At 38.8% G+C, this 16,576-nt stretch overlaps 1 protein-coding gene across 1 annotated transcript in view; it reads right to left on the reverse strand.

The window, feature by feature from the left end:
* Positions 1-3,421: 3,421 nt before the first annotated feature.
* The window catches only part of ERCC6 (ERCC excision repair 6, chromatin remodeling factor), an 80,388-nt gene continuing 67,233 nt past the window's right edge, over positions 3,422-16,576 (reverse strand). The window contains exons 12-21 of the mRNA XM_025466347.3: positions 16,244-16,339; positions 14,216-14,428; positions 13,667-13,777; positions 13,138-13,257; positions 12,535-12,629; positions 10,856-11,001; positions 10,069-10,770; positions 8,355-8,559; positions 7,694-7,772; positions 3,422-6,565 (exon numbers count right to left, since the gene is read on the reverse strand). Coding sequence (XP_025322132.3) covers positions 6,146-6,565; positions 7,694-7,772; positions 8,355-8,559; positions 10,069-10,770; positions 10,856-11,001; positions 12,535-12,629; positions 13,138-13,257; positions 13,667-13,777; positions 14,216-14,428; positions 16,244-16,339 — 2,187 coding nt within the window. The 3' untranslated portion in view covers positions 3,422-6,145. The remainder of the gene's footprint in view (positions 6,566-7,693; positions 7,773-8,354; positions 8,560-10,068; positions 10,771-10,855; positions 11,002-12,534; positions 12,630-13,137; positions 13,258-13,666; positions 13,778-14,215; positions 14,429-16,243; positions 16,340-16,576) is intronic.

Here is a 16,576-nt window from a genome sequence, read left to right on the forward strand (position 1 = left end):
ATTTTTGAATATTTTTATTGGATATAGGATTCTTGATTGATAGGTTTTTTCTCTTTGAGCACCTTGAGAGTTGTCCCTGCATTCTAACCTCTATTGTTTCTTCTGAGAAGTTGTTAATCTTACTGAAGTTCCCTTGTAAATAATGCATCATCTTTCACTTGCTATTTTCAAGGTGTTCCCTTTGTCTTTGATTTCAGAATGTTTACTATGATGTGTCTGTGAGTCCCTTTGTGCTTATCCTGCTTGGAGTTCCTTGAGCTTCATGGAGATTTCTCAAAAAACTTGGGAAGTTTTCAGCCATTATTTGTTTATTTTTCTTCTTTCTTTCCCCTCTCCTTCTGGCACTCTCATGCATACATTGGTGCACCTAATGGGGTATTGTTCTTCTGAGGCTTTGTACATTTTTCATTTTCTTCCCTGTTCTTTGGATAGCATCATGATCTCTACCAATCTATCAGCAAGTTGGCTGAATCTTTCTCCTCACAGTTCGAATTTCCTCCTGAGCCCATCTAGTGAATTTTTAATTTGTTGTACTTTTTAATTCCATGAACTTAGTTTCTGCAACTTGGAGCTGGAGGGAATGAAAAAGGCTAGCAGCATGCCCCTCTCAGTGAGATATTGTATCCCTTGGGGACTGCTGGAGGGAACCTAACCCTTCAGGCTAAACCCACCTGGAATACAGTATCTGTCATCACAACTGAAGTGGGAGAAGGCAGGGAAAGAATGGATTATGGCTAAAGAATCAGATTCTTGCTGTTCCTAACACAGTTTAGTAGCTTTTCTTGACTGTCTCTTCATTTGCAGTATGTCCTTAGGATTATTTCCAGAAACACTAAAGGATTTGGGGGGAGGCGGGTGTCTTTTAATATTTTGCCCAGTTATTTGCCATTCTGCTTTCTGAATGGCAAGTCTATGTAGTTCCTCACACCGCCATTATGGAAGTGGAAGTCTAAAAGACATTTGATTGTGTACTTTATGACACTAAGATATCTAAAGGAGAAAACTACACAATTAAATCAGTGGTGAGGAAAAAGCATTTAATAAAATTCAACACTGGATTTAGGACTGGAAAGGGCATTTCCTTAACCTGATAAAGACCATCTGCTACAAAATAACAGCAACTGCATAGTTAATGGTAAAACTTTATAAGTTTATCTTTCACATAAGAAATAAGACAAAGAGGCCAACTGTTGCTATTTACATTCATTACCATATTGGAGGTATATAAAGTATGTAAGTATTGGAATAGAAGAAACGCAATTGTCATTATTTGCAGCTGACATGAATGTTACATGCAGGACAATTTTATAGACTATTAGGATTAGCAAAATAATTTAGCAAGATTGCTAGATACACACCAATATGTAAAATCAACAGTATTCTTATGAACTAGAAAATGTCTTTTAAATGTCATTTAGTATAGCAATCAAAACTGTAGGATAATTAGACATAAATGTAAGATGTGCATGACCTTATTATAAGGGGAAGATATAGTGGAATTATGTCTTCATAATAGATATGTATTAAAAATGCCCTACCCATAGATGAGAAACTCAAGATCATAAACAATCCTCCCCAAATAATCTGTATAATTACAATTGTGAAAACAAGAATCTAAATGTGACGTGATCCCAAAAATTTACATGGAACCAGGAACTAAGGCATTTTTGGAAGATGAGGGGAATCATTCCACCATATGTGATAGCCAATTATAAAGCTACAATGATTAAAACTGGGTCATTGGCAAAGTTAGATAACAGAATCAATTTAACAGAATATAGAGCCCAGAAATACTCCCATAATTACGTGAAAGTTGGATATAATCATAGAAATACCTTCACAAATCAGGAGGGAAAAATGGGATATATTTTTTTAAAAAGGTGTTAGGAAAAATAACTTTCCATATGGAATTTACAAGTGAATTTATGAGAATGTAATCATGACCTTGGGTTAGGAAAGGGACTTTTAAATAGGGAAACAAAACATGGAAAAGACAGAGTTCAACTATACTTGATTTAAAACTTCTATATGATAAATGACATCATATGCAAAGTAGATACATGAATGTTCTATTTCCCCACATTCTTATGTAAGAAAGATTCCCCCAACCAAAACTAAAAATCTATAAAATACCTGGGAATAAGCTTAATATGAAATGTGGCAAGACCTTTATGAAGAGTCATTAAAATTTTATCAAAGAATATAAAATTCTTTAGTAAAATGAGACCTATCATGATCCTAATGGGAAAAATTGTATTAATTTGAATAAGTATATTATCCTCAAATCAATGAATAAACTGATGCAATCCTAATCAAAAGAGCAACACAATCTTAGTAACATAACAAACTGATTCTAAGATTCACCTGGAACAAGAAATACACAAGACAATGGGGGCAGAGGCAGGAAGGACTAGGAATCTGACTGTAGATAGCAAAACAGTACAAAGTCAAATGTCAGTGAAGAGTATGGTTGGGAGAATAGACATCTGGATCCATTGTCCAGGAAGAGACAACTTAGCATACGATAGACTTGACATTTCAGACGGAGAGAAGAATGAACAGAGAAAAGAACAAAGAATGAAAAGCTTCAATAATAATTGGGGTGATTGCCTTTTCATTTTGTTTGGGGGGAGGGACCCTCAAATATTTATAAGCAATTATAAAACTAGACAAATGTGATGTGCACAGGCAACACTCAAAAAGATCTACAAATGGCCCCAAAACATGCAAATGTTTGGTTTTATAAGTAATCAGGGAAACTGAAGTTCAAACAAGGTATTTTTCAATTACAAGATTGGTTAAAAACAAAACAAAAACAAAGATCTCTCGAGATTGATGGTTGGCAAGACTGTGGAGAATGGGTCTTCTTATGGAATGTAAGTGGAAGGAAGCAGTTTCATTACATCCATTAAAATTAAAAATCTGTCACTTTTTCACTATGTGGAATTTAAGAAACAAAACAGATGAACATAGAAGAAGGGAAGGAAAAATAAGATGAAAACAGAGAGGGAGGCAAACCATAAGAGACTCAACTATAGGAAACAAACTGAGGAGGTGGGTGGGGGGATGGGGTAACTGGGTGGTGGGCATTAAGGAGGGCACTTGAAGTAACATGCGCTGGGTGTTGTATACAACTGATGAATCACTGAATTCTACCTCTGAAACCACTAATACAGTATATGTTAATTAAATTAAAATTATAAAACCTTTTTAAAAAAATTTAAAATATCTGTATCATTTTTAATCCAGCAGCTCCATGAAGGTAAAGATATAATTGCAGGGATGAAAAGATGTCTTGCATAGAACATTAATTGAAAAGCTAGCTGCAAAACAGTAAGGATGATACAAATCCCATCTACATTAAATCACATACATAAAGCAAAGCTAGTTCAGTAATAAAAGAGACTCAAAAAGACAGTGGTTTAAGCAAGTCAGGAATTTATTTTGGTCTTAAATAACAGGTAGAAGGAAAGCAGTTCAAGGCTGGCAGGCCAGCTTCTCCAGGCTCAACACACCACCTCTGTAGCTTCCATATGTAGCTTAAGCTCCCCCTGGAATCTCACCCAAAAAGGAGCATACCCCACTCCCTTATTTAAGGGCCCATTCTGGAAGTTCCACGTACATCCCACTGCCTAGTCACGGGGCCACAATTAACTCTAAGGGAGGCAGGGAAGCGGAGTCTTCAGCTGAGCAGCCATGCATCCAGGTAAAACTCCAGAACCTTGTTAGTGAAGGAAGGAGGTGTATTTGCAAATACATGGCAAACAGCCTGAAAGAACACACACTGAATAAAATCCTTATCTCTGGAATGGGAGCAGGAACAGTGAGGAGACAAAGTACTGCCTGAAATTTTTAAAACAGTGGTAGTATATTCATGTATGAACTAAGGAAGTCTTAAAATTTCACAAAATTTAAAATCCTTTACTGTAGCTTGGTACCAATATAACACGCTAACTACATTAAATCTATCTACATTGTACAAAGCATTTAAAGTTCCAGAAAGTGGATTCTATCTAATGAATAAGTTACTCTCTATTGTTAAAACCATATTCCTCTAAGCCTATCTACCTTGGAGGCATGATGACAATCTTGATACGTGTCCACACTGAGACACAGGCAGGGCAGCAACCTGCCCAAGGTCTCAGCACGTTGGTGGCAGAGCAGAGACACAAACTAAGGTGAGGACCACCCTGCTTTTACTGCATCATAGCTTTTGATGGTATTTTCTATTGGATGAGAAGGCTACAACTTCTCTCACTCAGTACAGTTCAGATTTCAGAAAGAAAGATAATGAACTGCATTCAATCTGAGAATAGGGGGAAAGCAATTTTCTTACAGGCTAATGATCACAAAAATAAAAATAAAAAAAGAATTTCCCAGAAACAAAACAGTCATGAGTTTTGACTCCCTTCTGAGCCAAATTCTCAAGTTTAGGATTTATTGAGCTGTTTAAAAATCCCTTCTATGACTTCTAGATAATGACAGCAAACAATAATAGAATCTTCTTCCTCTAATATATCACTCTAAATACAGAATAAAATGAGTAAGCCAGAATTCAAAAAAAAGCAGCAGAAAATCCTGGTGAGAATCATGACTCTATGACACATCCTGCCTACAGGGAGGGCTCTTTGGCCCAAGCTATTTAACAAAATCTCAAAATGGAGAGATAAAACATAAATCCTCCAACCAGAGCGGCATGGTCCCCAGCAGAGGCTTTTCCCAATCCCCAAACCCAAATCCCTTCTCTCTGGGTCACAGGGAAGAGTATACAAATATGGACAGAGCTGCTCATCTGCAACATAAGTAAACGGCTTGGGAGGAAGGTAAGCATGATACAGAAAAAGCAGAGTGGAAAAACAGCATGCCAAAGAGAACCCAAGGAACAAACTGCACTGTAACATCTCTAGAAAAAATTTAAACAATGTAATGAATTTAAGAAAACAAGACTTCAGAGCTGATAAAACAATGAGAAGGAAACAAGAAAATCAAGGCTAAGGGAACAAAGTAAGGATCAAAACAATACCATCACAAAACTATAAATACATAAGCAATAGCCAGAAAACAGCTGAAAACCAAACCTCTAGAACAGGAGAGCCACAGTGAATGCAAAGGACAACTGGAAAGAAGATAATACATAAGGAGAACAACAGTGCCCAATACAAAGTAATCAGCATCCGTAGAAAAGCAAACAATAAATAAAATTTAAAACACTTCAAGTCATCTCCCTGCGGGTAAGCAGAGAGCACGGGCCCCAACAGCGGTCACTACAAGGCAACCATGGCATGTTGGCTGTGGTCTAGAGTAACACTGTGTGCATATGTATGTTGGCTGTTTTATTTGCTTTTTTGTTTTGAGGGTTTTTTTCGCTGTTTTATTTATACTTGCTTTTGGTTCTGCTTAAGTTTTTGTGTAGTTTTTTCAAGATAATAAATTTTATTTTCCTAAAACCAACAGTCCCTGTAGCAGGGGAAAAGATGCCCTTTGCTTAAAGGAAAGCCATTATAAGCTGAGTACACTAAACCTTCTCCAAGTATAGGTCTCCTCACTTATTACCACGCTATTTCATGCTTTACTAATGAAAATATGTGCCGATTTATCAGTACCTTAAAAGGAAGACCGTTTAAAGGCAATTAATATATTTAAAAGACAAGTCTGATTTTTTATGGGTAGCAAATGATAAATTTAAACGTTTAAAAGCTATGCACCAAAAATAAGTATCTGTTATCAGATACTGGTGAACTAATTTATTGAATAGGTCTGACTTAACATAAGACATGTTTTTAGCACCAATAAAAAGAATTCTTGAGATGTCTGGCCTACAAACATCTAAATGAACAGCAATGTGCTCCCTGATGGCATCTTTTGGATAAAGGAACAAATGCAATCCAAGGATTAACTGTTAGGTCCCTGATTTATAATGCATTTAATTCATGGTGTCAAAATAAAAATATCAACCCAAGTATTTTTAAAACTTTTAAGTTTTGGAGATGAATTTCTTCTTCCTTAAAGTTTTAAATTATGAGGTAGATATCATTCAAAGTAAACATCAAATGACGCCAACTTGTTGACGAACATGATAATTAATCATAGGATTAATAATCAGAAATTTCCATTAGGAAACTGAGAATTTAAAAAATAATGTTGGTCAGCAGTATTCTGGCTTAAGTTTCCAAATTCCTTCGCCACTAGAAGTTCTATGAAAAGTACATAGATTTCTCAACAGTTGTCGAAAGACACAAGACTGTGAGGCTGACAGCTTCGATTCAAACTCCTGTAGTATCTCCTGAGTGCTTGCCTGGCCATCCACACGGGCCTGAAAAGCAATGAAGTTTCTCATTTCCACCAGCAGGTCATCGTGTTCCGTGGTGGGGGGTGGTGGAGCAGGAGCCTCTTGGTGTGCATTTTCACTTTCCAGCCGCTGTGGCAGAATCAGGTGGTTCCTAGCTCTCATTTTAGCCAACAGTGAAGATGAAGGGAGAGCCCCAGGTGAAGACTCTGCATCTTCCACTTTTCCACTGAAGTGCTCAGAAGCATTATCCTTTCCATCTTTTCTTGGGACACCATCCTGGAGAAAGAAAACCACTGCAGTGACACACCAGCTTCTAGTTCATGCTCTCACTATTTTCCCAAAGGCCCTGAGGAGCCATAAACACTCGAGCCCATGGCAATGAGGCTGCCAGGAAGGAAGGAGATGCCGTGGAACAGAAAGAGACAGGGAGCAAGTCAAGCACTGAAATCTACCCACCATTAAAGAACATTTCTTTAAAAACCCAAATCCCCCAAACTACACTCTTCCCTGCATCATCATTCTGTGTGGTGAGAGGTGGGGGGCAGGGTAGGGCACTGAGCCTCCCTTTGGTGGGAAAGCCAGTTCCAGGAGGCACGGGTTCTGCAGGCTTTTCCTGTCCTTCCCCCCACCCCAGGACACCCTACTCCAGGCACTGTGGGATAAGGAACAATAGCAGAGCTGTACTTCCTTCTCTTTACTTTTACATCTTTTGACTTTCTCATCTTTTGCCCTAAAACACCACCACAAATCTGATTTTTCTTCACTATCTCTAATGTTAAAAGAACACAACACGGGAATTTGAAAAAGGTTCTCTATCCCTAAATGTATTCATATTAATCTAAAATAGGAGTCTGAACTTGGGAGTCTTCAACTTGGGAGTCTTCAACTTTTATCAGTAACATAACCATTGAGCAGAAAAGACCGAAGAGAGAGCAGTGAATGATAGAGTTTGCTCTAGTCTTTACTCAGTGAAGCACTCAAGGCATCCGGGGGGGTTACAGGACAGGGAGAGACGGGCACAAGGCTCCAGCAGCCAGTTAATACAAACAACATTCCAGGTGGTTTTCATGACCTTCATTCTAGAGGGCAGTGCTCTGTGGAGTTGGTATTCACCTCTGGATGGAGGAGGCTGCCTGGGCAGCAACTCACACATCACTTATTCCCTGACTTTCAGGGAGCAAAGCAGAGATTCTGCTATGGAGTTGGGTTCAAGACTTTGTCTTTTACAAAGCTGTCTGGCCCTTTCAGCTTCAGATGAAAGTGCTTCATTAATCAGAGCATACAACACAAATACCAGGTGTCATTATGCCAGCGGTTTTCCTCATATCCCCATCAGGTTAAATTTTCATGGCAATTCAGTCAAATAAGTCTCACACCCAAAAATTATCAAGGCTTTCACATTACCTGGCATTTCTCCTTTGACGATGCTGAAGAAGGATGCTGCACAGAGAATTTGGAATTCCTTTTCTGACCAAATCTACTCCTAAATAAGGAAAAGAATCACACAGTAGATAAAATGTTTGCTTTTGTGATTGAGAGACAAAATTTCCCTTTCAACAACTTAATCTTCTCCTGGAAAAATTTTCTTCTGCATGATTATTCTTCCACAGCCATGCCGCTCATTCCCTTCAATTTTTCTCCTTTACTCTCCTAGGAAGAGTCTCAAGTCAGAACCTCTCAATAACTTGTTCAACATATGATGGAAAGTACTGTCAAATTCAAGATAGGGAATTATTCTAAACGAGCATATCAAATAGCACAGTAGTTACTGACTGCTGAACAACGGCTGATCATCTCATTAAAGTGTAATCACTACTCTGTATCTCTTATTGTTAACATCATCTCTTAAACAAAACAAATCAGTTTTCTCCCTGAAAACTCAGCTTTGGAGAGCAGGGGACAATGTAAAGAAGAACGTAAGATTATAAATGTTTTTTGCCAAGTCACGCAAATCTGGCTGACCTGACCCCTCCCTGAGAGATTTTCTAGCACGCCTGCCCTGACTTTACTGCTAGCCTACATGGTCTGACCTCCTCACATGCATGGCAGAGCAGTAATGTCTTACTTTATGCCTGCTGGCGCACCAGAAATGCCCCTGTGGCCCGTCCAGGTGGGAACACCAGACGATGCCCCCAGACATTGCTGACGAGAGAGCCTCAGCGCTTTCAGAGCATCCTGGGCCACTCGGTTGGCCTCTGCCTCCACCAGCACATAATCCGGATCCGCTCCATCCATGATAGCATCATGTCTCATGACACTGTGCACACCAACTAGCAAGAACAAAGGAAACAGTGACATATTATTTTAGTTTGTATACAATCATATTTTTTCTTCTGTATAATCTAATATATTGTGGGTAGAGAAAAAATATTGAACACTTGTAGCTATTTGCCAAGTTGACTATTATGACCCAGGAACGTTATAAATGTGATCACCACTTAGCCCTCATCACTACCCGACAAAGCACGAACTATTGACTATCCCTGTTTTATAATAATTGAAGCATAAGCCCTTGTCAACACAACTTCCACATCCTTGCTATCTGGAAAAATTTAAAGCCTTCTATTAATCAATTCTCTATTGAAGGAATAAATATAAAAATAGAAACCAGAATTATAAAATTTCTAAAAAGTAATGATCATGAAAATGCTACTTATCAGCAGAATTTAATGCAGTTTATCACTGGAAAATTCATTGCCTTAAATATTTGTGTATCAATAAAATGAAAGAATAAAAACAAATGAATTAAATTTCCAAGTCAAAGATTCTTATAAAAATTGAGCCAAAAAACTCAACAAAACACAACAAAAACAAAAGCACAAGGATTAAAGATAAAAACAAAAACTAATAAGATAGAGAACAGCCCAAGATCTAATTAATAAATTAAAATAGTTTATTTTTAAAAAAATCACAAAATAGACAAACCACTAGCTTAACTTGACCAAAAAAGGGTTGGTGGAAATACTAAAAGTCAGAAATGACAAGGGAGAAATTATCTTGAAACAGAAGCAAATTTTAAAAAATTATTATAAGAATATTTTTAATGCCTCTGTGCAAATAAACTTGAAAACTAGACAAAACAGATCATTTCCTAGGGAAACAGGCTAGTAACAGCAGGAAGAGTAGAAAGTTACCAATAAACTTTCTTATGGTAAAGTATCAGGCTCAGATGGTTTCTCTCTGAAATGCCGTAGAGAAACCTGGCCTTCCCAAACCAAGAACCACAAACTGATCTCTGGTAACTCAGGGCCATCACACTGGCCTGAACAATAGGCCGACACCCCCAGGAAAAACTAAGCTGTGCTGGGCTGCTCCTCCCCAGTCCTGAGCAACTGTTGAATCTGCTTTCCTGAGTTTTCTCTCCCTTGACATTAGCAATCTATTAGTTATCAGCTTTTCTATTTCCAGAGTGCCTACCTCTGGTCATGCCTCTGCCTCTCCCCCATGACTGTTAATCTCTGCGGTTGAAAAATCAGATAAATACAGCATGTACAGAACCTTCCTATTACTCACTACTGTTCAGGTAGTACAAACCTACTTAAAGCACTGCACCCTTCTGTATGTGGCTATAAGTCAAAGTTTCAAATTCCTCTAGGTCTTCAGAAAAGATAGGTGAATACTATTGTCAAAATGTCAATACAAAATCTGAATTTTAGAAGAATAAAATACCTCCAGCTGAGAGCCCACTGTGCCCTGTGAGTAAAGTCTGCCACTGCTAGAAATGGCCTACTCCCCACCTGTTTCCAGCACACTTGTGGCAAATTCAGCAAAAACATTACCTGACTTTTTGAAAAGCTTTTCCAAGACGTAATCATCATTGCTCTGTTCACTGGTCTCACTCTCAATTTCGCTGTCCTGCTTCTGGTACCGTCTTTTCTTCACCAGGTGTGGAATTCGGGTTCCTTCAAACCTGGCATCTCTACAATGCTTAGTGTTCTTAGGCTTCGACTTCGGCCTCTGAAGTTGCTCCAGGGTCTCTTCTTCCAGCACACTATGTTTTGTTTTTGACTTGTGCTTTGAAAAATTATTTTCCGACTCTTTATTCTCCTGAAGAGGTTCTGTTTGAGCCTGGCAGCTTTCTCTTCTGTCAGAAAGACCTTGCTTTTCATGGATGCTTTCCTCACTAGATAGCCCATCCATTTTGCTAGTTCTTGGAGAACTGGAACAATCCACACGTCCACTAGTCACAGACAACTCCTCTAGTATAGGTACCGCCTTTGTCTTTTCTTCAGGTCCACCACTGCCAGTGAGATTCCTAGGAGTTTGGGGGGCATCTTTCAAAGGATCGCCTTGATCAGAAGTTATTGTATTTACTCCAGCTCCTTTAGCTGTAAATTTCTCTTCAGATGATGTGGTATCATTTGTGGATGCATTAGAATCAGGGAACTTTCTGCATATTGGAATATTATGGTCTGCTCCAAAGGCCGGTGGAAGTTTTCTTTTTAAATGGAGTTTCGGAGTCTGAACTTCTGAACCAGTTCCTGTAAAGGGGTAAAACACACTCAAGTTACATTACATAATTCTTCTGTAATTTATTACTTTAAGTTAAATTATTTTATGTAATACCTGCAAAAATAGCACTTGTTTCAGTGCTCTGGGATGCACCAGGACTCGTCAGAGTGAACAGCTCATAAAGATCGTTGGACTTGAAAAATCGCCTTTGCTTAGGATCTTTCAGCACTCTGTTTGTCAGAAACTGCTTGAAAATTTGTCTAAAAAGATAAAAAATTAAACTGATAGAAAACAATGTTTAGCTGTACCTCAAAATCCTAGTTATAAAACAACATGAAAGGTATGATAACTGTAGCTGAACAAATATCTAAATCATCCCCAAACTTTTCACCTTGAAAAATTACAATTCAGAAAGTACATAAAATATCAGGTGGTCCCCCAAGCTTTACAGAATTTAAATTACAGAGTATCTTATTATTTATACCCAGTGAGCTTTTTCAATCTCCAATATTCATCACATGTCAGGAAACACCTCTCTACATACAATCATGTGACTCACAGCGCCTCTGAGGTGGAAGGAGTTGGCTTCCTGGACTGCTGGACCAAAAGTCCCCTGCCCTACCTTTCTGAGGACCCTTCTGTGATGGGATTCAGGAAACTTCTTACCTGGGCTTTACAAAGCTTTCACTTGAAGTCATTTTACCCACCTTCTGCCTGCTGTTTCATACTCTATACTGAACCTCTACACCACTGTCACTCCTGCCCAGACATCCCTACAAAGCAGTCTCCCCCACTATTCCCCCCAAGGCACATCTAAGGGGAAGCTCTCCCTCACAGGATATAGCTAGTCTTTTGTCCTCTCAGAATAAGAGCCTGAAGAACACACACCCTATCTGGGAATGGACCAGTGCATGGTGGAAAGCAGGGAGCCTCTACTGAAAAGCTGGGGTGCAGCTCAAGAATAAAGTCTTCGGCAGAGGATGAGGAGAAGGTGGCAGTTTCTCCACCCCACTGTTAAAGGGGCCCTCACCTAAACACCTACACATTGTACAGAGGGATGGAGAAAGAAACAGGTATCCTGGTCAACCTCTCGCTCAGGGGTATTTGAGCCAAAGATCACCAGGCTACCCATGCTGATCACAGCTGCAATGGTATGTGAAAATTCCATCAGGTATTTCAACTTTGTCACTTCTTAAAATTTTTCTGAAAAAAAGATGGTTCACTATAGTGAACGATACATTTCTCTTAAATAACAATTAAGATGAAGGTTACACATAAGTAGTCCTTGATGTTTAATAAGGTAGAAAAATGATTGGGTTCAAAGATATTTTTAAAAAACAATAATAATAAATTTACTTTAATGAGAAAGAAAAAAATACAAAAACAAAACAACAAAACCCTCATATATCCTTTAAGTTATAGTAACTATTGCTCTAAGATGAAAATACTTTTTTTTTTTATCTTTTTTTTTTTTAAGATTTTATTTATTTATTCATGATAGTCACACAGAGAGAGAGAGAGAGGCAGAGACACAGGCAGAGGGAGAAGCAGGCTCCATACAGGGAGCCCGACGTGGGATTCGATCCTGGGTCTCCAGGATCACGCCCCGGGCCAAAGGCAGGCGCCAAACCACTGCGCCACCCAGGGATTCCTGAAAATACTTTTTTAGAGCTATACATTTTAAAAATTCCCAGCTCAAAATCCTGGTAGCATACTTCTATATCTACATCCTGCACACGCTACAGCCAGGACAGCAGTCTCCAGTCACAGAGCGGGCAGGCATCTGTACTGACCGGTGGTAAATCTTTTCTTCAATGGTACCCGCAGTCAGAAGCCTGTACACCGTCACCTGCTTCTTCTGGCCTATCCTCCATGCTCGCTCCCGGGCCTATGGCAGAGAGATACATCTCAACAAGTGCCCTTCCCAATGACAAGCACCCTTCCCAATGACAAGTGCCCTTACCAAGGACAAGTGCTCTTTCCAAGGACAAGCGCCCTTCCCAATGACAAGGGCTGCAACTAAAAGAAACAGAGACAGCTGGCTGCTTCCTTTCCTTGCCAAAGCTAAAATTCTAGCTAATGACACTAAATATAGCTAAGGTGTACTAAGGAAGATAAACAGGCAGGTGACAAAGACATATTTAGCCACCTCTACCTAAAAAACAATGTGTTTATTTGTACTTTATGCACTTTCTTTGTACCCCAGATGTAGTGATGAATGCTACAGATAAACTGCTAAAGACTCTTCCCAACTATGAGGCTAGACAGGGTCTTCCTCCATGCCAAGGCCTAGGCAACAACCAAAATGGGAACCCTATGCAGAAACGGACAGGGGCACCAAAGGCCCCTCCCAAGTGCTGGCCACTCAATTGTATGTCACTCACACACTCCTTTACCTGTGTATCTGTGCTTGGGTTCCAGTCGGGATCGTAGATAATGACTCTATTAGCCCCTGTCAGGTTGACTCCGATGCCACCCACCCGGGTGGTCAGAAGAAACACAAATATGGATGTGTCCTAGAGTAAGATGCACAACATCTGGTATGCACATTTAAGACTAGTTACAGCTCTTCACCTCTATCTTTACATATTCTGCACATGGAAACCTCTTCCCAATACAAAGGATGGGTCCTAGAGACTGCTGGTCAGTCAAGATCCCATCTCACAGCTCCTGTTTTTAATACCAATTATATTGGCAATATCTCAGAATTGGCTTTTCAAGAAGGAATACACATTCTTTCTTTACACACACACACATACACACACACATACACACATATCTAAGAATACCCAGAGTTAAAAGCAGAATGTCTCTCTTTACCTGCTGCCCGTCCCAGTATAAGCAGGGCGCAGGTGGGTGAGGCTATTCTTCCTTCCCCTGCATGGAGTAGCACTATTTGACTTTACTGTTAAATTCACTTGTTACCTCATTATATCTTGTAATCAGTGGTTGTCTTGAAGCTATTGCAGTGGTACCATCCATTTTGAGGTAAGAATACTTCTGGGCTCTAAGGAATACTTCAAGTATGTCCAACATCTTTTTGGGAGAGGGGATAGGGGATAACAGTTTAAAAATCAAATATACACCTCCAGTGAGTATGTCCACATTTGTCTCAACAGTCATGCCTTCCCCGATAGGTTTAAATTAAAAGGAGCTTCTTGCTTTGAGGCAGATAAATATTACTAGTACAAGAGTATTTTTGGTACTTCCTTACTATTAATTCTTACAGGGTATCTATCTGAGATCAAATCCAAACTTGCCCACACCCTAGAACCACATGGTACACCTTTCAAAAGAGTCAACTTCTGGACACCAACTCTTCAAGCTCCCAAAGAGATTTGTAGGCTGCCACTTCAGTATCAGCAGGTGAATTTGCTTTTAGAATGATTATTTTAGATTATATCCCATTTTCTTAATAACTGGTTGTAAGTCTTAAAAAATCAAATTGTTTCTTTACAAAGTCTGTATACTCACTTGTCTTGACTGAGAAAATAGCAATACTCGTTGACCCTGCTTGTGCCATATTTTCAACAAGGACTCAACTACTATCATTTTCCCAGAACGTTTCCAGTACCCAAATTGATCTTCTTCATCGTCATCTGGAATAGTTTTGAGATTCTTCGGGCCTCCAGAAAAAAGATCAGGATGGTTGCAGATTTTTCTTAGGGCTACAAGTCCAGAGAAAATCTATGGTATAAAAGAATTATGTGCATTTGGATTATACCATGTAAATTCTTGATAAGGGAAGTTCTCTGAAACAAAAACATTCTATGGGACCAAACATCTACTGTTCATATTCAATTGCTGATGATTTCTTTTCTCTCACTAGAAAGAAAGATATGCAATTCACAGCATATAAAAAAATGACTCATCTTCTATCTTAAAAAAAGTGTAATGCCCATCTAAATTTGGAGAAATCAGGCAGATGACTTAGCAAATGCATTCAAATACTACACTAAGTACTCCTCACTAAAAGTTCTGTAGTTTAACATAAGTCAGTGGTGGAAGTTTCATCTACCTATACATTAGAATATCAGAAAACATCTGCATGGGAAATACACAAATGGGAAAGATATGAGGATGGTTCATACAGCAGAAGGGCATAGGAGACCAGAAGGGCCTGCCCTCCAGACCCCAGCATGAGGGCATCCTTCACAGCTTTCCAAGTGTGACTCAAATCAAGTTCATGTGTACAAAAGCTCAAGGAGAAAAAGAATAAACGTTAAGTTAAGCCAATAATCAAAGAGTATGGTTGTTCTAACTCACAAACAACACATAAATAATTAAGAATCTAAACAAATCAAGAATATTTCAGAACTCCCCCAAGAATCATCTGTAACTCCTCTGTCAACCTCTAGATCTGTGCTTCCAGTACAGTGGCCCCAAGCCACAGAGAGCTAATCTAAGTTGAGATGTGCTACAAATGTAAAATATTTTGGAGATACCGTTTTTTTTAAGAGGTAATAATATCGCATTCATAATTAGAAATTTTTGATTATGTATTAAAATAACATTTTTAGATACATCAGGCTAAATAAAATTCATTACCAAAATTGACTTCACCTGTTTTTCTCTTTACCTTTTTTAATGTGACTATTAAGACAATTTAAAAATCATACATGCAGCTTACATTCTGTATCCACAAGTCAGTGCTAATCTAGACCAATTAAGGCTTCACAACTTGGAGGTGCATGAAGATAATAAGTTAAGGGCAGACTTAGGAGAGCTGAGTAAATATGAATGATTTAAGAACCTCCCATAGAGGTCAAAGATAGAATGAAGAGAAATGGTAAGCCACGGCTAGAACTGAAATGACTTCAATTGGAAGAAAAAGATGCGATGGGGCCCAAGCAGCCATGCTACCCACAGTCATCTCTTTATCAACCTCTGTGTATAAGTAGGAGAGTGTGTTTCAGAGTATAGTGCTTGATACTCAGCTGTACCTCCTGTGAGAAGAGACCCAAGACTAAGGAAGTTTCATGTGTCTAATAAATCACAATTCATACTTTAGGATCCTGAAGCACAAAGAAACTGAATAGTTCATATGGAACTTCAAAGTATATGCTGATTATAAACCTACTACATATGCTTATTGAACATACCAACATCTATTGCTGAGTATTGCCAACAACTAAAATACTTTTTACTTACACAAATATCTATAATAATAATTCTTCCTTCATGCACCTGCTAACCCCAGCAGTCCAGAGCCACTTCCCTGTGTTCTGCATAGGACCATGCATCCCTGCAGGACTCACCGCTACAGACCTGCTAAACCATGTGATGTGGGGTTCAAGTGTAACTGTGCTGCAATACAGGCAAAAAGACATGTGCTCAAATATAATTGCATTCTCTTACTTCTGGAAGGGCTTTGAATTAAGTGATTGTTCACACCCAAATGTTTCCAAGAGTTACCAGTGAAATATGACTGTACTAGTTTCCTTTCCTCCCCTGCTTCCTGACTCCACAGTTCATTTCTCCAGTTTCTGTTATTTAGCTGACCTGCATGTCTCCATTGAGAATTCTGTAAACTTCTTTAGAATCGATAAAATTTTGGTAGACTTTATGTTGTTCCTCTGTAAGACGGCAAAATAAGACCTATGGAGGAGGGGAGAAAAAAAACTCCATAGAATTAAAAAATAATAATAAAATAATTAAAATATCAACAAAACTTTCTAACCAAAAAAAAGCACAATGTATACAATTTTAACAACGTACCACTTATTTTAAAAAGCCCAAACAGTGCCACATCTCAGAGCTAAACAAGGACATAGTCACCCCTTCTCAACAGCCCCTCCATTTTTCCTGTCCATCCACCTTCTGGTCCCCACCCAC

The sequence above is a fragment of the Canis lupus genome, chromosome 28, assembly GCF_003254725.2.
Source record: "Canis lupus dingo isolate Sandy chromosome 28, ASM325472v2, whole genome shotgun sequence".
Taxonomy (NCBI): Eukaryota; Metazoa; Chordata; class Mammalia; order Carnivora; family Canidae; genus Canis; species Canis lupus.